Genomic DNA, 21,946 nt, shown 5'->3' on the forward strand with positions numbered 1-21,946 from the left:
GTTGAATCTGATTTATTATGTTAAAGTGGAAAGGATATCAGCAGTGCTTCTCCATTATCACTTTTCATACCAGTCATACCTGCTTTAGCAGAAGGTACGGGGATTTATGGGGTGAAGGCTGGTTTAAGACCTAGGCATATGGTTAACGTATGACCAGAGAGTACCTGGCTTATGTGTATGCCTATCGAGTATAAATACCCTGAATAATGAAAGGCAAAGGTTTAGATTAGATATAAGGAAGAAATTCTTTACTGTGAGGGCGGTGAGACACTGGCACAGGTTGCCTCAGGAAGTTGTGAATGACCCATCCCTGGCAGCGTTCAAGGCCAGGTTGAACGGTGCTTGGAGCAGCCTTGTCTAGTGGAAGGTGTCCCTGCCCGTGGCAGGGGGGTTGGAACAAGATGAGCTTTAAGATGCTCATTTTAAATGTGATTACATTTGTCAATGAGAGCTGTCTTATGGGAATCAATTGAACAGCAGTTAGTCCATGTTGTGCTTGAAAATGTTAAAAAGTATTAAAAAAAGTACACAAACCAGTGTATAGCTGAAACAAACCACTTATCCGAAGTCTTATAAATAAGCATCATCTATTTACAGAGCTATCCAGCAGTTTACAGTTGTGTGTGGTTGGTTGTTTTGTTTGGTTTTAATTTGGAAGACTATAGGTATGCATATCTCCATGTATTAAAATATTTTGGAAGCCTTCAAGATTAAAGATACTACTGTACCAAGGCAACGGACATCTAGGTTGTTATAAATGTGCTTTAGGTCATCTCTGAAAGTAACGTTGGAACTATCTGCTGCCAAAGTTGAAATGGAGAAGTAGTCTTACTTCATTTAGACATCTGATTGCAGCTCTACAGATAAGTTACCAAGAATCTATATAAGTATATAAAGTATTTTTTTAATGGAGTTTGTTGCGTTCTGAGTAAGATTTTATATTCTCTCTGGTTTTGATCAATTCTGTTACAGTAATGTTTACTGAAACATGATGATAGCCTATTAATTTGTTAATTCCTGGTTCCTGTTACATGTACATTGCAGCATGATCTGGAATTTTGCATGCTTCAGGGCAGAATTAAAAGGGGAAAAGAAAAAGCAAACAGTTAAAATAAGGAAACAGTAATGATGTCAAAATGCAGTAATACCTGGATTTGTTAGGGATGGGTCACTTAGAAAGCTGAAGTGTCTTGAATGTTTAGCAACCTTTTGGACAGAAACTGTATAAAGCCATTGCAGTTAAAGTAGTCTGCATTTGCAACGAGTAACTGCCCTTACCTCCCATACATACGTTGTGCGCATGTGTGTGTGTATCTATACGTATCTATAACGTGTGTCTGAGCTCTTGCAGTTTTTTTCAGTATGCATTGCATGTTTGGAGAGCACTACAAGTGGTGTCCCAACTCTAGTCTAGGGTTAAAAAGTGGAAGTAGTACTGAGTACCTTCTCTTGCCAGGTCTCTGACAAGTAGTCTGTTTTGTAAATAAAGGGTACAACAAATAGTGGAAGTAGTAGTTAGTGACCACTAAATTGGAAGAATAGTAAGCTGTAGTAGTGTCAAGACTGTAGTAAAGATCTGTAAATTGAGTTATGTTTGGCCAGGTTTTGCGGAAATTCTAGGCTTTCGTTTAATTCTCTGTTTGGTTGCTTGCTTTATGCCTGAAAAACAGACAGGGAGAAGCAGGAAGGTTACACTCTCTGGAAACTTTTTTAGGTCTGAAGTTCTAAACTGATGAATGCAAATATATAGTGGCATATGTTTTGCTTTGCATTTCTAAAGTTCTTTTTCCAACCACAATTAAGAGAAATAGTTTTTGTAAATGAAATGATTGATCTTTTCGAGGACATCTATAGAAAAATCTCAGCTCTGAAAAGCATTTCACAACTGTGAGAGCACATTGCCCTTTATAAACTAGTTTACAGCCCTCACGGATGTTCTGCTTTGAAATATGACTTTACTCACATGCTACTGTTTGGTTCATGTTTAACATATAAACTAAAATGGCTGTATTCATAAAAAAAAAAAAAAAAACCACAAACCAAAACAGCTCAAAACACCAAAACCAAAACCCCTGAATATCAGGTGTCACCTTTCAAAGAAATCGTAGGTAGGATGTGTGTTAACTTGGAAAAGAATTAGTTTGTTACATACATCTGTTTTTGTAAGCTGACATAGAAAGAATTAAAAAAAAAAAAAAGTATCTGGGTTTCATAAATACCCTTCCTTTTCCTGGAATTCTGTTGTCTTCATGCTTATGGGAATTTGGAATAAAATTATTTTCTAGAATATATAAATGGGAATCATGTAAATGGGACTCTTCAGTAATCGCATTTGTACTCAATGAAGCCATTAAACAGTACAGAAGCATGTACTTGGTTCTAAGCGTTCAGTGCCATCCAGCAGTTAAGAGTATTTTAGCTGATATTGCGGGGGGTGAGTGACTCCTGCTTGCAGCATCTCCTTGCATCTCTTAGTTGAGGGAGGGGAATATAAACACAGTGACATGCCTTTGCTGTTCCAAAACAGTTAAAACATAACCACGTCTGGTTTGCTTGACGGTATTAAGTGGGTGATAAAAATAACCACTCCCCCCTTTAATTTGTGATTCCTTATATGGCCAATATACTGAAAAATATTTTAAGTTTGTGCTTCTAAAATTAATATTTTTAGTCAGTGAGTAAGAAAAGAAGCATATGCAAATTATCTAAAATATCTCAAGTATTTGAACTTTATATTAGCTAAGTTTGGGGCTTTTTTCTCTTTCTTTTCCCCCCATTGTGTCAGTTTGATTGTTCCTAAAACCCTTAGCCTTTATTCTGGAGTTTACATGAACAAATAAATATTTAAAAAGCAAATCCCAAATTGTCTAGCTGTATGTGTCAAGTGCAAATTTTACACTCTTTGGTTTCTTCATATACAAGGAAAGCAGTACATTTTTTAGAAGTTACACATTGCTTTTCATAAAAATGTTAGGTTTAAAAAAAACAGTATGTTGTAAATCAGAAATTTCAGAGGTTCAGATTGCATTCTGAAGTCTTACTGAATTAATACTGCTGTGACACCATTGTTAGGTCCTTCTGGGATAGAATTAGGTGCGCTTCAGTATTTAGCATTTTGACACCAATAGTGGCCTAAGAATCCCCTTCTTTTCCCAGCTGTTTCTTCCTGTTGCCAGGCTACTGTGCATTTGTACTGAACCAGATTGGACGAGTGATACAGAATGAGAAATAGTGGTGTCCCCCTCTGTTTTTCCACCAGATCGTTTCCCCCGTGCTATTTGCTGAGTGACCCTGTAGTAGTAGCACTGTCTCAGCCAAGCAGGTAGTGATGGAAAGGATACAGGCTGCTTAAGCAGTACTGCTGTTGAAAAGAAATTCTTGCTCTACTGCAGCTGTAGTTCCGCCTTTGCCAGGCTTGAATTTGGGTGAGAAACTTTGTGATTTTAGTAAAGCTGCTTGTCTATGCTTTCACACTTAAAGGATGGGTTCTTTCATCACGTGTTGTAAATAAGAGTGAAATTAGTCATTTGCAGTATATTTTTAGAGGAACTAGTGCTTTTTGGGACACCGAAAATAATTATACAGTACACAAGAAAAGTGATGGTAGAGTGTGTTTTGTTTTAGATGCAGTCGTTTCATAAGTATCTCACAAATTTTGATCTAGAAAGTAGCATAGTCTTCTAGTTTAGCAGCATGCATTTGAAACTGGGAGTACAAAGTACAATACAAGCTCTTAGGATGAATGGTGTATTGGCGAAGTCTAGTATAAACTCAGTTTTGATTGTTGCTGTCTTTTCACCTTAACTAGGAAACCAGTTATGTAGAAAAATGCCCTTCGTTAACATTCACTTTCTTACGCATTTGGTAAATTGACATATGAAGGTGACTGTGCTCATAGTTCTGTTGAATGTGCAAACTAAACTGAAGAGGGGTGTAATTATTTTTTCTTCCGAATTATGAATTTTAAAACCTAAAGATGGGGATCTGTGACTACTTTGGGAACATGCTAAATGTGGTGCTGATCACGAATGACTTGAATTTTGCTTTAGTAATCAGTATGGTGGCTGTCAGCTGTCAGATGTATTGGATTTTCATGCTGAAACCATACCTGCTTTTGATTTTATCTATATATGTGATTTTGTGGGTGAACCAGACAGCGTGTACAGAGTTCTGCTTTGTGTGTTGGGTATATGAAGTAGTTGTGATGTCATATATAAGAAATAATTCAAGAGAACAAAGGGGGAGGGGGGGAAATCAAGATTACTTCGTATATCCAATGTCTTGGTCCAGAATAGAACAGAAGCAGTAAATAATGCACATGTGCATTTGGTTTTCAGATGTGTGTTAATTTGTGCATCTGAACACACAGGATTTTACCTAGTAACAAAAGACATATGTTCTAGGTGCAGCAACAACAGTGATTTTGAAATTCCTCAGTTGAGTCTCTCTGGGAAGTAGTCCTGGAAGTTGACAATTGCTAGTACCCTGTGAGATTTATGTATTTATTTTAAATTTCAGTAGCATTGGTTATACTTCATGTTTTATTATTCAGTATTTTTAAATTTAAACACACCAAATCTGGTGTATTTGATGAATCTTTTGCCATGTATGTCTTACGTCAGGCAACATCATTGATTGTGCTTAGTTTCAAGAATAGGCTGTTGAGATGCAGAATGACAAGAGCCTAAGAAATTGATATTGTATAGATGTATATACATCTAGATCCATTATATTCCAGTATGTATGTTAATCTCAATTGTGTATACTGTAGGATCGTTTTCATAGTAAATAAATATTCTTGCTTCTAAGTAAGTATTTATATTTTATGTTGCTAGCAACAGGCCTGCCTGCATTTACGCAAGGTCAGTGACCTGAATTGTGTTCATCTCTGACAACAGTATCTACAGTCATGAGATATGCGGAGATTTCTCTGGTACTTCATGAGTGTGACTTCAGAAGTTACAAAATGTCCTTTTCACAGAGAAAAAACTTCAAGAGCTTTGTTGCGATTAGTTTGTAAAAGGTTCCATATTGAATCTTACAATACAAAGATACTGAATAAGGGAAGTAAATGTATATACAAAGCATTTTATTTAGTAAAATGTAAAAAGCAAAACCTTCCCCAGCAGACTTTTAATTCAAGCTCTGGGGTGTGCTATTGATATTCTGAGACCACTTATTTAAATTTGTAATGAAAAGAATTCTTCAAATATACTTAAAAGTAATACAAAATTGCAGTGAAAGTGTGGCCTTTCTATAAAGGTGTTTCTGCTGGTTACCTTTAACACGTTGCAAACTTGGATTGGATAGAATTGGATCAAATCTTTTAACTCTAGGTGCTTTAAATTAGTATCTATTATACAAACTAAATATGCAGCATATTATATGACTTAGATACATTCTTAAGTTTATGAAATAATACTGTTTTTTGAAAAACAGCTGTACTATTTTGCTGCATTTAGAACTGGCTTCTTACTGTGCTCATAATGTAATAAAATCGTCCACTTTGCAAAAACTCACGGTCTGGTTGATATCCAGGCAAACCCAAAAAAAGAGAAATGGTAGAAGGAAGTGAAACTTCTTCAGAGCGATGTTAGTAATGGTTTTTGCACTTTTACGTTTTTACAAGTATGATTGCTCTGAAACCAACTTTGATTTACAGTGAACCTGTTGACATAAGCTGTGTATTGAGTGTTTTGAAGGAAGGAATGGATGCTCTTAAGGAATACAATGGAATAAAAATTAGTCCTCAGAGGCTAACATGCAACCTAGGCTTATGGGGTAAGGAAAAGTCAGATACACATAAAAGCTTTGTTTTTCACTATCACCATCTTTGTAATATGGTGGAGTATAACCTGGAATAAAATGTGCTCAGTATCTTTGGCTTACCTAACTAAACATTTTGTAGTAAAGCTGAACTCTACACTCGAAATTATTCATGAATGTGGAGTGGCTTTGGATAGGTAATCCCATTATCTGTATTTTGAGGAGATCAGAGGAGCATTGTGTGGGTAGGAAAGATGAAGAGTAGAAAGCAACAGTAATTAAAATGGGAAATAAAAGCATGAAGTAAAGTTTTAGCACGGTGGCTTCTTAAACGGTTGATTTCTAAGAACTGCTCTCTTTGTTGAAATGAAAGACTTTGGCTTTTATTCGTCTGTTTGCTGTACCACTTTCAATAATTTGCTTTTCAACGCCTTTCTTGTCGTCCCTTCTTCCCTCTGCTCCTTTATTTCCAATTCACTTCTGTTTTATACCAGTAAGTAGATCAAACTGGGTTCTTGAAGCCCAATAAATGTTATTACTAAGGGATTCTTCTAGTAATGATCTTACAGACTGTGTGATGAGTGGGATTTATTCTTGCCTCCTGTTATCATCAATTTAGTATCTTAACCAGGAAGCCCTTGTACAGGCTGTGTAAAAGGCCTTTTGGTTTTAAGAACTTGGCAATGCAGAGGCACAACAGAAGACGCTCAGTTACTGAGTTTAATGTGTTGCCTTTGCAGCAATTATATGTGATTTGGTTGCACCTATTAAAAAAAGACCCAAAACCAACAAAACCCCAAAGTTAAAAATGTTACTCCTTTGTTGTGTGTCTGTGAGATTGTTACCATCACAGTAACTCATTGTCTATGTTCTCTGCTGATGTTTTAAAGTTACTTTTTATGTTGCGGATATTTTCTTGGAATACAGTGGACACCTGCATTTCCACTCCGGTCTTAATTCCACACTAGTTGTCCAGTTCTTGAAAGTGTGATGATTGTTAGAAAGTTGTAAGGAGACTGAAGAAATGCATTGGTTTGTGATGGATATGTTTCGCTGGTTAGCTCTGAAGTGGGCGGATGTATTGATTCCCTGTTAGTAAACTGTTCATGACTTTGTAGTTACATCAGCAACTCTTCCTTATTGTCGGTAGCTCTAATGTCATCTTCTAAATTCTAAAATAGTTGAAGTCTGCGTGTGTTACCTTTCCAGTTTGGTTTCTCCTTTCTTACACCTTTGTGAATTTTTTGCAAGAGAATTACTTGTTCAGTTAGCCTTATAAGTAATCTTAAAATATTCTAGATTAATTTCCAGTCAGCAAAAAGCATAACTTCCCATATGTATGAAGTTGCTTTCCTGCTTTGATAAAATCAGCTGTGTAATTTCAGGTTCTGTAGCTATAGCCTGGTAGTGTCTATGTTTATTGGATATCATGCTCTTACCAACTGATTTCCTCTTCTTATGGAAAGAGGAATAGAGTTGGCAGTCTGTTGCCCACAACAGTGCTGTATGTTGCTAGCATTGCAGTCAGTTTGATACAACATTCTGTTGTAAAGCGACGGAGATGTGCTAATGTGCTGCTTTTGGAGCTTACCATTCCCATTGTAGAACTGGCAGAAGACGACGTATGAACGCTCTACAATCTATTTTGGCTGAAAGTCAGATAGCTTTGCTCAAAGTATGTTTGTTGATAGTTCGAACCAAGCTGGCTTAGTATTGAAGCTGGCCTTGTACTGATGCAGATGAGAGAGGTGGTCCTTGCTGTATTTGAGCTACAGGGTGGTAAAGACAAAAGAGCAATGCCTTCAGTCATTGCAGGTACTACTGGAAAAAGCTTTCTATAATCTTAGAGTCCATAGATAATGTAATAGATAATGTCGTAAGTATTTTGGCCAGTGAGAGCTTTCAGTAGCCTTAAGACACCCATATATGCTGGACATATCTGGGGCTTCAGGACTTCTATTGTTTGTTTATTTAAACCCAGGGACTATTTAGTGTAAAGAAGAGCAAGAGTGTGCTCTTCCCTTTCTCCTGTTCTTGGACATCAGTGCCTGCCTCCACTAGTTTTAGTGGGACTAAGCTCAGTACAAGACACTGTCTTGTGACATATGCACTCAGCATATGTACCAGACTGAATCTTTTATCCAAATTGAAGCGATTTAGGCATGACAGCGCCTAGTTTGTAGGATCTTGTGTAGCCTTAGGCAGTACTCATCAGCCTTGCCAAGTTCATGGCTGCTGTGGATGTGGCAGTGACATTCTAGGTCTCTGTGGAACTTCAGCAGTAAAAAAATATAGCTGTTGATTCATGATGTGTGATGGCCAGTTTTTGTTTGCCCCCTTCACAACAGCAAGAATTCACCTGCTCGTAAAATAACAATACAACCACTACAGTGGTCCTGCATGTATCAAAAAAGTAATTCTTCCTTGTGTTCCCGTCACCCCCCCTTTGTGTGTGTGTGTCTTGTGTGTGCATGTCACACTTCCGTGGCACAAGGAAGAAGCCAGTGTGGTGGCAAAAGAGCTGGCTCGGCTTAGGATGTAAGTGCTTGAACAGTCATTGCTGATGAAGAAATGAACCGCACATTTGCCGCTCAAATTGCGGTATCTGAGTGCATTTTAGGCTAGACACACTTTCTTGGAGTTGCATACATCAGGAGGTGTTTAAATAGTAATAATCTAGGTTCTACAATTTGAGCTGTTAGGTAATTTGCAGAGGTTCTCTAAAATTCTCAGTAATTTGTAAGTGCTTTTGATATTTTCGTAGGTTGAAGAGTACCAGTGATAATTTCATTGGAGAACAAGTGAAAAGCAAATACTTGAAAAATACTTTGACCAGGGGTTGGTTGATGGGTGTTGTGGGGTTTGGTTTGGTTTTTTGATCGGAATAATCGCACTGTTCTTTTTTAACTCCAGTTGGAGATTTCCTCCTAGAAACTCATGTCTTTATATGTATTTGTCTTGTAGAAAGTTATAATTTTATTTTTCTGAGCATATTTTAGTTTGGTGTAAGGTGAACCTAATTCAGTTTCAGGTGAGATATGAGATAAAAATGGACTTGTACATTTATGGATTCATGTGCACTTACCGTGCTATAGTTTGTTGATTTGTTAAAATCCCACAGAAGTTCAGGTGTGTTTTATAAATATTGTCCTGAGCTTCCATAAAAATCCACATATTTAAGGGCTTTGTAAAGATGGGTACTATTAATAATTTTACCTTGGCAGGTTTGAGAACAGCTTTTTTTGGATGATCTTAATTTTCAGAAGTGTTCAATGGGCAGCTGAAATTTAAGTTAATCTCTGAAATGTTGGCATTTAGATAGGTGTTTTGTTGTTTTGGTTTGGGTTCCCCCCCTCTCCCCCAATATTAGATGTTAGTGGAAGATTGTCTTTGTAATTTTTGTCTCTACTTCCTTGGTTTAGCTCTGTGGTTATACCTGAGAGCTAGGGTTGAATGAAGCACTATGTAGCTTTAGTAGAATGAAGATTTATGATTGGGGTTTTTTGGGGGTTTTTTTTAAGTATCTTAATAGTTTGTATTTACATTTACTTTTTTTCTTCTTTTTGCAGTGTTGTTTGCTGCTGGACTCCCCCCGTCCCCCACACCCCTGCAGGATGATATGAGACTTGAAAGAAGACGATGCATACAGGTGATCTTATTTTCAAGGGCTTTTAGAAGGGAAAAATCTTTGATGTTCTTGATCTGGGTTTTGTTTCTATTCCATTCTCTGTATCCCCAAAATTATGTTGAGCCAACCTTGGTGGAATATTGAAGAACCTGCAGAGTTTTGAAATCTTTCTTTGCCCTTTGAAACTTTTCTGCAACTGTCCATGAGGAAGATGTTTTTCCCTGAATGGGAATACTGTTTCCAAAGTTTTATGCAAAAAAAAAAAAAAAAGGTTGTTTTCTACAGATGCTAACTAAATGTACTGCCTTTAGTCTTGTCTTGTTTGTTACTATCCCCTTTTAATGCCCCCCACTTGCCAACAAGTGTATGTCACCATGTTCAGTGACACGCTATTTCATCATAGCTATGGATCTATCTGAAAAAGAGTATATCAAATTAATATCTAACAGTTCATTATGCCATGTTGAAGACTTATGTCTAGTTACTGTAAGGTTTCTCAAGAACTGAGAATAGGATCTTTGAACATCTTTGAAAGTCACTAGTCATTCTTAAAATTGATTCTTTTAGGAAATTTTTACGTTTTTCACTAATAAGAATACTGAAAGTGCCAAGTGTATTTGCAGATTAAATAGCTTACTTTTACTGATGCTGTTTTGCTGGAAATATGGTTAATATTTTGACAGGGAAAATCAGGCTTGGCAGAAATAGAATAAAATTTAGGTTGTACAGGAGGATTGGTGTAGTTCTTTAGACCCAAATGCCCTTATTTAAGCAGGGAACAGCTCTGTGTCTTACGTTTTGAGCCCTGTAACAGTGAAGTACGCATAAGACAGATCTTTCTGAGTGCTTGTTCAGCTTTAAAACCCATGAATCCTTGGGGCTGGAAAAAAAGCTAGATAGATTTACGTATGCATGCAGGTCATCTCCTGATTGACAGTTTTCAGTTGCATCAGCTGTTCATGCATAAACAGCTTTAGAGGGTATATTTACATGGAGCATGTTGGATTAAGACCAAGATGCTGTAAGTGGATATTTCATTCTGTGAAAACTAAACATTCCTTCATTTCAGTTGAATGTTTGTAAGTTGTATGTTGATAGCTCAAGTAAAACAGGGTCTAAAGAATTCTAAAATTAGGTGGGGCAAAGAAGAGGAGAAAGAAAAAATACTCTGAAGTGATATTGCATTTGCTTTAAATGTCTAAATCTGGAGGAATAGCATTTAAACTCTCAAATTCTAATCATGTGATGTCCCATCAAACTTGTGGAGCTCTTGTCTAGTAGGCAGTCACTGATAATATTGTAGGTCATGTGCTTGTTGGGATGTAGATTTAAATATAGCCCCACTTAAATATTGAGAAAATTATTTGAAAGCTTTAAAAGTATTCATCCCACAACTGAAAGGAGAGGTAATAATGTGAAATAGTATCTTATGTATCTTATACTGTTTGGGAGAATTAAGTTTGATATTATAATACATTAATCTGATTTAAAACTTGAGTACTTTCAGTTTTGGTCAGGATTGTTGATGATGGTGGGCTTGTAAAATTACAAGCTTAAAGAATAGAAATGCATACAAGATTCTGAATTGCAAGTAGTAATTCTATCTTCTAAAGCCATAATTCTTTATTTGGATGTTCCATGATAAATACAGTGTGAAAAACTGTGGTACCTTGGCAAAGACTTTGAGGCTTCTGATGTGTCATACAAGTTGGAAGTTAGACAAATAAGATTTATTTTCAGTTTTCTGTTTATTAGGAGAGCCAATATTAGTATGCTGAGGTTCTGAGAATAAACATGATTTGCATGCCTTAAAATGAAGAAATGTACTGTAATTATTGTGTAATGCAGTAACAAGAGTCATATGATGACTCTGCTGATACCTTTCTCAAGTTCAAAGTAGCTGGTGAGAGCTCAGGCCAGAAATTGAAAGGTTTTGTGGTTACTGAGGATGGTTCTTTCACATTTTCAATGAGGCTTGGCTTCTGAGGGTTACTGATCTGGGTGACTGATCAGAGATGCCTGGTAATGTCTAAGCTACCTTTGGCTAAAGGATGAAAGCTTCTATAGGGTAAATAAATTCTTTGTTATAATGGGCATCACTTCATTTCACTGGAAACTGACCTACTCTAAAACCCTAAAATTAACCACAATAATGAAGGGAAACAGTCCTCTCGAGGAAGAGATTTTTTTCCCTTTTACTGTCTTGGAATACTTGAATTTTAGATCACCACTTAAGCTGAAAACACAGAAATGTATTAAGGTCCATGGTTCTTCAAAAAAAAAAAAAGAAAAAAAAAAGTGAAAATATGAGGAAATAGTGATATTCAGTCTTATTTTCCAAGTTGACTTACCAGGAAAACAAATTTGCAGCTCATCTGACTTCTTTTTTTGCTCTGTTCTTAGCACCTATAATATGTGGGACCTAAACAGAGAAGGGCACTTTAAGATACTGTTTGGAGAAAGATTTTCAATAATTGCTTTTTGTCAATCTTGATAACTTTTATTGTAGGATTTTATAGGGTCTGTACAGCTTTGCTGTGGAAAAACTACAAAAAGCAAGCTGGGGGTTCAGCTCATTGGAAGAAAAGCTAAATTTATATTTCAGACATGCTTGTGCACTACAAATGCATGTTGTGATAACAAAGTTAATGCCTTAGAATGTGGTTTGTAATTAACAAATATTTTCAGAATGTGAATTTTTCTCTTTTACTTCTTTGTACTTTGAAAGTCAGTCTCCCCAGCACATTTTGTGAAAGGAAGGGACCATAAGTGCCAATGCTATTACTGCTATTATGGTTGTAGTTACTGTGCTGAAAATCATGCTAGCAAGTGTTTACTTTTTATGGTGTAGTGGTGTCAAATTTGGGATTGTGCTGTGCACTTAGGAGCAAGAATTCATCTTATGTTTAAAAGTTTGTTTTCAAAGTGATTGCTACATCTTGTCCTGCACCTGTTAGGCAGAGTATGACTGTGGCTGGTTGTTACTTTTTTCCCTTCTCTTTGAGGAGGCTACCTTATAAAAATGGATTTGCTTTATAACAAATAACTTTATGGTTTTGGCTTTAGTTTTTCTAGTTAGCTGCAGCCTAGGTATAAGTAATGAAAAATAATTAGTTGTCTGATCTTTAAGCTTTCAAAGAGCTTACAGCTTTTTGTCTTCCTTAACCTTTGTAAGAAAAGGACTCGTATCTCAGTCGAGAGTATAAGGGGCCAGTATAGATCTACTAAACCAAAGTACAAGTTCCGGAAGGATCCATTCCTTAACACCACATGCTGATTCTCTCAGAAGAGATTAACTGGTAACAGTTATTGCTGGAGTATTGTTCTTGAAAGCAGAAGGGAAGGAAAAAGAGTCTGCATGTTCCGAACTGCTTTTTGATGATGATGCACTTTATATAAAACACAACAGATACCTTTTCCAGATTTAGATCTTTAGATCTCCCACAAGACCATTGACCAACATCGTTTGGGACATTTCTGCATAGTAAGGACAGCATGGAAACAGGGTAACTGTTACCAGTTATGTCTTAAATAGACATAGATAGTTTATAAATAATTACAGTATTTTTGTCCAATTCTTATGCCTGTATAAACTGATTCAGGAGTTTGAGCATGTAAAATCATTAACAAAAAGTGTAGGCTGTTTTTTTTCTACCTTTAATTGGCCAGTGGAATTTATCATGTACTAACTTTTTAACACATTTGCATTTTCATGGGTAGATATGAATGTAGAAAATAGATCAAAAAAGCTACTTATATCAAATTCTTCTCTCTGTCACGAAAATATATTGAATGCGCCAGAGATGTTGAGAACCAAGCAAGTGATATAAAATGTGAAAATGATATGTTCAAGTTTGATAAAACATTGGAAGTGATCCTATGGCTCTTTAAAAAAAAAACCACCAAAACATTGTTCATGTTTGGAAAAGAAAAAAAAAGGGGGGGCAAATAAAAAAGCCATTCAGTAACAATAGTGCAAGAACAATGAAACTGTGAATACTTGCATAGATATTTGCCTGCCTTCACACACCCCCCCCCCAGCTGCATTGCATATTAAAATGTAACAAATGTAAAGACTTCTGGGAAGTTCCTGGATTGGGTTGAGTTTATAGTCTTGCAAGTGCTCAGATGTTAGTTTTGTGTAAGAGTAGAAGGAAAATTTAGAATTGGGTCTCTCATACTCCTAATATTTTAGCTACTGATTTCATTGAGCCTGTAGCTCTTTTGAAGAATGTTTTTATATCTCAGTAGTAAAAAAAAAACAACAAACCCCACTGTTACTCTGTAGTCAGAAAAAACTTGCGTCCAATATTGCTGCTCTGTATTTTGAAGTTCATCTGTATTACCTTATACCAGCACTGCTGATATGCCTTTGAACTAGTTTGTTGAGAGCTACTTTTAAGTACCAGGGAATTCCAGAAACTTACTGGGGCATCACCTTTTTATCACTTACCTGTATCTTCTTGTGGAAATGATGACTGTACTATCTATGATTCCACGTAAGTAACTGCATACCTGGAGTGTCTTCTGTGAGATGTTATGTTGTTGGCATAAACCCAGAACTGGGTTATAAAGGAACAGACGTTTTGCCCATGTGCTCATTCCAGACTGAAGCACAGTACGGGCTGGTTCCGGTTTTGTTTCTCATTGGTGACTGTCATTCCAATTGGACCGATTCTGTCCATCGGTAACTTGTTCACATATTCAACTGTATCATTACAGGCAGTTTTTGTTGGATATTCAGGTCTTTGCTGGGCAGATAAACACAAGTTTAACATAAACAGAAGATATCAAGAAAATAACATAAGAGATGGGGTTGCTTATTACTAGTGGAAGTTTCAAATATAGATAGTTAAAGAGCACTTTGCATGAGTAAGAATGCTTTTAGAGTTAACCACTATGTTTACATAGATAACTCTCTTTGCAGGAGTCGTTTGTGCTGTCTTTCTGCCTGTTAGTTTTTTGTCAGCGGTTATGAGAAAGCAGTTGGGAACGAGTTGAACGCAGTTGCTTACTGAAGGGCAACAGTTATCGTGTTGAAAGTGGAAGTTCTGCTTTTCAGAGATGGAGTCATTGACCTCAATGAATGATAACCTTGAAGTCAAGAGACTAGATTAATGCTCTACTTTCTGTATTTGAGATCAGAAATGTGAAAACCTGGACAGCTAAAGTTAGATTCATGCATCCATATTTAAAAAGAAGTTGCCTATTTAACAGAAAAGAGATTTATTTTTTTTTCCCCTCCTCCAAAATGGCTTAGTACCTGTGATACTGAAGATTTTAAGTTTTCAGCCTCAGTCCTCATCTAAGAGGAAACAAATGACAAAAATCCTGTTGCAAGGATTTGGCATGGAATTATAGCCTGGTGGAGAATGCTACTTTTCTTATTCCAAACAGACTAAACCATCTAAACCAGAAAACCTTTAGAGGCCTCTGTATTTGTTTAATTTGCTTCCTCTTAAGAGAGCACAACTCTCCTCCTCTTAAAAGAGGCAGGTGTTAATTCCTGTAGAAAGCCCTGTTAGTAGTTGTCTTGGTTTTTTTCACGTCTGGAAGTTTCTTTTATGTTTTGCAGCAAAAGTAATTGAAATATTCTTTCTTAGGTTGTTCATAAGAGTGCTCAGTGGAGCTCACAGGGGCGTGTTGGGTAGCAGTAGTCAACAGCAGCTTGTTTCTTCAGGAGAGCAGGGAGAAGTGGGGGACACAGAGCTCCAACCATTGCAGCAAGTCTCCCTCTCCTGTGTTGGTGGAGTTGAGATGTTGTCAGCGCAGGGGACCATTGAGATAGGAGATTCAAAGAAGTGTTGCACTTTCAAAACCATTACATTGCTGCATAATGCTTGAAATAAAAATATCTTAAAGATATTTCATCTATAGTTTTAGTATTTCAGAAAAGTAATTTTTTATTAATTTTGTATCCTCATTTATGTGGTCCTCTTTTAAAAGCTGTTTTTTCTTTTTTCTTGAGGAAACTTTCAAGAAGTGTTGGGTGATGAGGACATTTCTCTTTAATGAACAGTACCACTCCAGCAGATATATTGCGAGGCTGAGATTTGTTTCTATTATTTATTTCTAAGAGCAAAGACTCACTTAGATCTGAGAAAAATTTGCTTTTGAACAAAAAAATTTAGTTCAGATTAATAATTACAATCTTAACTATTAAATATTATACATTTCCAGAATTACTGGTCAGTCCACTGAGAATGCCTGAGGTCTACAGTGAACACAACAAGTACAGTCTTTCTTATAGCCCTTAAAGTCATCACATGAGCAGCTGTAATGAAAAAGCCCCTGTGGTGTCGGAGTGTTCAGTCTGTGAATGAAAGTAAAGGTTCTCTTGGGTAACACAGTAATAGGATGGCTAGACTGCTTTTAGAGCTGCTAATATAGTCCTGCTATTATGCTATATCATGTTGACTTACTGGCTAAGGTGTTTGCTAGCTTGAATGTTCCTGTTCCATGCACCACGTTGTATAGCAGACAGCCTTTTTTGTCCTGCCTTGTGTGCTTTTGCTAGCAAACTGCGTTCATGGAGTGATACTATTTGCTGGGTTCGGGAATTTGTCGAGTGAAGTTAGGAGTGGGGATGGGCTTTGAAGTGGATCTTAGCCCAGTGCTTCTTGGGGTAAGGCTATTGATTTATATCTAGAGGAAACTCTTCCCTTGAACTCTGCAACGGGCAACACTAGTTCAGGAACTTGCCCTTTACAGATTTCAAAATCACATCTGAAGTCTTGCATTCCTAAAATACATCCTACGGTGCAAATCTTTGATTGAACGCAGCAATAGCTTTGTTTGGATTTGCTATCTGTGGAGACAGAATAGCCTAAATTCACCAGTTCTGACTAGTCCTGGCTCTAAACAAGTGTAACAGTAGCTTAACTTAAACATGCACCACTTTAGTTCCTTAGCATATGCTATGTAGAATCCATAAGCCAGGGAATAAATGTTTTTAGGAAGTATCCTATTTTATAAATCAGTCAGATGTAAATGACCTCTCCCTCCATCCCTGAACAGTTATATTCTTTGGGGGTTAGGTTTTAAGATACAATGAGAGAGGGCGTAACAGTGAGTTCTGAGTACTTGATAGTTCTTGGTAGGTATTCTGTTGATAATAGTTTATCAGGTAGGTGGGTGCAAGAACTATGCAAATATTGTTCATAAATCTTGCTGAAAATTGACATTATGACTTCTTAAAACCTATGATTTCTTTGTTTCCTATTCAGTTAAATTCATCCCTTAATACATGGTTTTTGTTATGTTTAAGTGAAATGCTATTCCAGACAGTGGTGACCACATGTTCCGTTAGCTTGATGCCTAGCTAGTATGCCAAGCCGGGATAGTACCAGCTTGTCAGAGCAACTTATGCTAAGACTTGATGACGGAGCTTTTTGCCTAGTTATACAAAGAGGAGTAAGTATTCCTCTCACCAGCTTTTATGATAGTTTCCATGTCTTAATATGCAATCAACTATCCATGCTTATTAGCTTGGATATTTCCATAAGGCAACTTAAGCACATGCTTGTCAGCTCTTTTATGTCAGTAGATGCTGTTCAGACATAATCTAAGTGGGTCTAGTTAAAACCTTCTCTACTGAGGAACATGATTAATATTGGAAAATGTCGTAAAACTGAGAATGTTTCAGTTCTCAGATTTTCATCTTGACACCCTATTCCCACAAATACGTATTTGTTGATAAGCTGTTATGGACAATGATTAGATTAGAGAGGAAGAAACAATCATTTGTTTTTATGAGTGGTGGTGAGACATCAAATTTGCAGTTTTGACCTTTCAGTTATCCTGGCAACAGTGGGTAATACACAGCACAACATATATTGATCAACCAAAGTGATATTCTGAAGCCCTGTTTCTGGGGCCCAGCATTTCATTGATACTTACATCTAACTCCTGTTGACATTTTGCTAAGTACGTAAGTATCTTTGAAGATCTAGATTTTAGTATATTGCAGAGAGACAGCTGTTGAACATATTTGCTGTAAAGGTGAAACAGGTGGCAGCAGTTTTGTTCTAGACAAAGGGATTTGTTCTTGATTTCCTCCTCCCCTCTGGAAGTGTATGGATGCCTGCGTTTTCCTAACAAATGGTTTATTAAGGGTCCTTTAAAAAAATGAGGATACAAGCATAGTATTCAGTTCTGCTTTACTGGTTAGTTCTGGTTCTTCTAACTGGTTTCTTTTTTGCATACTCTTGACTTGTATTTCATTGTCTTACTGAATCCACTTTATGTGTGAACAGAGAATCTAACCTGAAGTTTGGTATAACACCAACCAATACTGTTATCCAGTCTCACAGTATCTTTACTAACATCACAGAGAATTTCATACTTGTGCATCTTGCCTATTTGAGGTCATAATCTTGGTGTGAACCTGCCACTTGTTTGCACTGCCTCTGAAATATAACGTAGAAGGATCGATAGATGTGCTTTCCCAGGAAATGAAGTAGAAGGATCGTGTTTGCAAAGGTGGATGACGTTGATTTCATTCTTGCCTGGTTTATGGACACGTGCAATGTTTTACCTGGTTGTGTAGGCAGTAAGGCATTTGAATAGAGAAGCAGCATTGTAATACTGTCATTACAGTCCACAGTTCCTCAGGGCTGTCTCACCATTCCAGAGGAATAAACAACCATTTCTGTCAATACATGAAGATCCCTGTACAGACAGCAGCGATTACAGAAGCCCAAGAAGTGGGATGAATATGGCCATATTCTGATGGATTCTTTTCTAAATGCTGGCTTATCTGTAGTTGGACTTTGATCCATCTTCATGCTCCTCCAAGATCACTAAATATGCCTAGATGGCTTGAACTGAGACTGCAAGTTTTTATATGTTAGTAAAACTATGTATGGTTTCACGTGTCATGGTAATATGAGTTCCAACTTGCTAGTAATGTGTCCCAGATCCTTCTCTCTGGGTTGGATTGAATATAAAACTGGTAAGGGATATCTTCATGTAGTACTTGCTTACATGTATTGGATCATCTTAACAAAATATAAGAATAAAAAGAAACAAATATGTTTTATATCTTTCAGTAATACAGCGATTTTGGGCTAGCTTGGAATGAAAGGGTGAGTTTGCCCTTTAGTAAGTGAAATATTTCAAGTTCATCAAAATATCTGTGTAAAGCAACAGATGTCCATCATACTTTCAGTTACATGTTTGTTTTAGGTAATGTTCCATATTTTTATGTAAGGTGATGCTTTAAGTACGCGCTGTCTTAACTCCTTAAAGATTGTAAAAAAAAAAAATTAACTCCTGTTTTTTAAGTTTTACATTTCTAAAAGTTTCTGCTGTAGAATTAAGTAATGGTTTTACAGTGCTGAATAAGTCTTGAAGACTTACCTGAGTGAAATGATGCATCCATAGCATATAAGTATTTCTGGTGAATAGTCTCAGAATGTGGTGTACAAAAGCTAGTGGGTTTTTTTAAGCTAAATGTTCTCATCTCTGGAGCTTTCTCTCAAATTCAGTTTTTCAAAATTGGCATATTGAGATATTGAAGGAAAACTTTGGTTTTAGCATTAAGATGATTCTGATAACTGAAAAAATATAAGATATTCTTGCATACTTCCATTTAGACTCGTTTGTGAAGATGTATGTTTTGCACGTATATCTGTATGTTTTGTACTTGGTGGTCCTCAATATCAACTAATTGTTCCTGTCCTTCAATCTCACTGTGCAGTTGTCTGATTAGAGCACAAGCTCCTTTTAAATCAACTGCCTTGCAAAGAAACAGATTCATAGGCCAAAATCTTCAAGCAAGCAGCTCAGTTTTTAGATTATAGCTTTTGACATATCTCTTGCTTTGCACCCCAGTATTTTACAAAACATGCATTCACAATTGAATGTTTTCTGTTTTGCCATTTTCACTATTGGAGATTTTCTCAAGATAGGTAGAAGACATTATTTGTAAAGTATGCCAGAAGAGAGCCCAGAAGAGATCTGAAAAATGAAATCTCACAGACAAAAAGGCCTACTTCTCTGTTTGTAAATTGAATGTTCCCAGCCACTGAAGCCGATCGCATGGAACAGCACACATCTGTGCTAGTTAACTGTCCTACCCTGTAAAACTGGGTGGCTGCCTGAAAGCTGCCTATTGGGAAGGATTCCTGGAACATGCTGACTGCCACACATTCCCAGGAGTTACTGGGGAAGAGTGCTAGTTGGAATGGAAGCTATGAATGCTCTAACATTTTACAAACACAGTGGATCATCGTTCTGTGTTTAGGAACCTTCCTCAGCCCAGCTGAATCTGTTAGTATAGATGCTAGTTCCATGTTTACTGAACTATTAAGTCCACTGTTGTCTACTAGTCCTTAAAGAAGGACTGGTAGAATCCTTTTTCTTTTCCCTTTGGACATACTGTTGTCTCAGGAAAAGATTGCTTTTTTTTTTTTCTTCTGGGTCAAAACAAAGACAACTTTGTTTTACCTTTTGTTACGTATACATAATATCTGTAAGTATATATATATATGTATATAACTCATTTTTCCTGACCTGGAGTTGCAGGAATATTCCTTTTCTTCTTTCTCTTTTACAAAGCCGGAGAGAATTTTGTGTTGCTTTGCTGTCGGATTTCTTTGAAAGTTTTCTTCCATCTTCTGACAAACTGTAAAGTTGTTCTTGTCCTCTGGCTTAGGCTGACTTTATGGACTTTATGGGTCTTCATGATGTTCTGAAGAAAAGAGACTTTCCTCAGAAAAAGAGGCTGTTTCGCACCCAAATCAATCGGTCAGTTTTCAAGTGAGGATTCTGCAACTTCAGTTTAGAATGCTGTGTTCAGCTTTCTATTCCTACAAAGATACTGGTAGCAAAAAGCCCCAGGCAACAACTGTTTGAATCTTGAGAAAGGCAAAAAGTAGTTGTTGTGGTTTTTGTTTGTTTGGTGTTTTCTTCTATGTCTGGAGGCATGTGGAGCTCCAGGGGAAGGCAAGAAGCGAAACTTCATTTTTTCTTGGGAGAAATCCAGAATCTATAGGCTGCCATCCAAATGCAAAAATTCTGACACTCTCTGTTGAGAAAAAGTGCCACCAAAATGTAGCTAGCTGAATACTCCACTTTTTCAATAGAAGGCAGTTTCCTTAAATAGAATTTGGGAGCTAACTTCGTCTAGAGCAATGATTTGGGTTAAAAACACTGCCAGATCTACAGTGACGTCTTTATACTTGAAGTCTTTCAGTCTGGCTACAGGTATTCCACTCAGATGCATGTAAACACTCAAGGTATGTTAAGACAGCAGAGGAATAATTTGTGTCCTGTAACTCTGTGATCTACATCCTGTATAATATAAATGACAAATCTGCTTCACCTTTTTTTCTCGGAAGCAGGGGAAGGGGTTGGCAGAGAAGAGAACGGTATTCTTGCTTTGCACAAATAGACTTGCTCATGGTGCACTGGTTGGCAAATGCACTGGTTATAATTTAAGAGAATTTGAATACAGTATTTTATTGTTTTATTTTGTATCACACTTTTTTTTCCCAGAGATCTGAAGTTTATTAGCAGTATCTTTTTGACATCAAAAATCCACATTATCCTTGATAAGAGATTAGCAGTAGCTTTGTCTTTCCAAGAAGCTGGAGTAAACCATTAGGAAGATGGTTAATCTCCCTCTCAGATATCCTCTTGATCAATTTAGAGAAAAGTGAATTGATGTCTTATGAGCAAACATAAGTGATTTGGTCTTAAACAAAGTGATTTGGTCTCCTTTCAAGATTAGCTTCATGGTTATTTATCTAATGAATAAGCTGAATTTCATCAAAGACCAGGTAATTAGACAGGTATTGCACCTTTTGGATTAATAGGACCTCTCACAGAGGTCTGTCTTTCCTTATTCAAAGATAGGAAGTATCTGCAAGAGTTGATCTGTTTTCGGAAATAAGAAATGCCTTAGAAAGTTACTAGAAGTGTTTCTGTAAGATGCTCCTTGGAGAAACATCAGTATGCTCATTTCTGAAGAGTCAGGGAGTCTCTTTCCTCCAGCTCATTCTGGGGTCCCCAGTACAGTCACAGGGGAAAGGACAAGCATGTTAACTTCTATGTATGATTCTGTATGCCTAACAGGCTTCTGGCCTTCAATAATTAAATCCTGTTTAGTTCCTCATCTGAGTAGACAGAATAACTGTAGTATCTAATGTACTTGATTACAGTTTGGATGAATGGTTCTTGATGGGTGAGCTATATGCAGCTATCCACCATTTTGGACACACACAACTGAAGAAGGATAGCAAGTCTTCTAGTGCTTCTCATAAAGCTTTTCCTTGTTTGTTTGAACAGAGTAGAGCAGAGTGGAGTATGAAGCAGCACCATTAAGAAATATTAGCATATTTTTTATAAAGAGTTTTTAAAAAGTAGCTGAATTTTGCTGGGGAAAGACAAGCTAACATATGAAATGAGAGAATGTGGGAAGACATCTGTCTTTTCCCAGTTTTGGAACTGAGTCTAGCTTTTGGACTTCATAGATGATACATGTAGATAAACTTTATATACATAGATATACATGATATACGTAGCTATTAAAAATATTTCGTAGTAGGA

General features: G+C 36.8%; 1 protein-coding gene across 3 annotated transcripts in view; it reads left to right on the plus strand.

The window, feature by feature from the left end:
* The window catches only part of DYRK1A (dual specificity tyrosine phosphorylation regulated kinase 1A), a 90,551-nt gene that overhangs the window by 20,780 nt on the left and 47,825 nt on the right, over positions 1–21,946 (plus strand). For 2 of the 3 annotated variants that reach the window (XM_030477849.2, XM_030477851.1), the window contains exon 2: positions 9,336–9,415. In XM_030477849.2, the coding sequence (XP_030333709.1) occupies positions 9,406–9,415 (10 nt within the window). In that variant the 5' untranslated portion in view covers positions 9,336–9,405. Of the gene's footprint in view, positions 1–4,267; positions 4,488–9,335; positions 9,416–21,946 lie in introns of those variants that run through there. The other variant, XM_030477850.1, reaches the window with a different exon arrangement.

This window comes from Strigops habroptila, chromosome 2, assembly GCF_004027225.2.
Source record: "Strigops habroptila isolate Jane chromosome 2, bStrHab1.2.pri, whole genome shotgun sequence".
NCBI classification, from domain to species: domain Eukaryota; kingdom Metazoa; phylum Chordata; class Aves; order Psittaciformes; family Psittacidae; genus Strigops; species Strigops habroptila.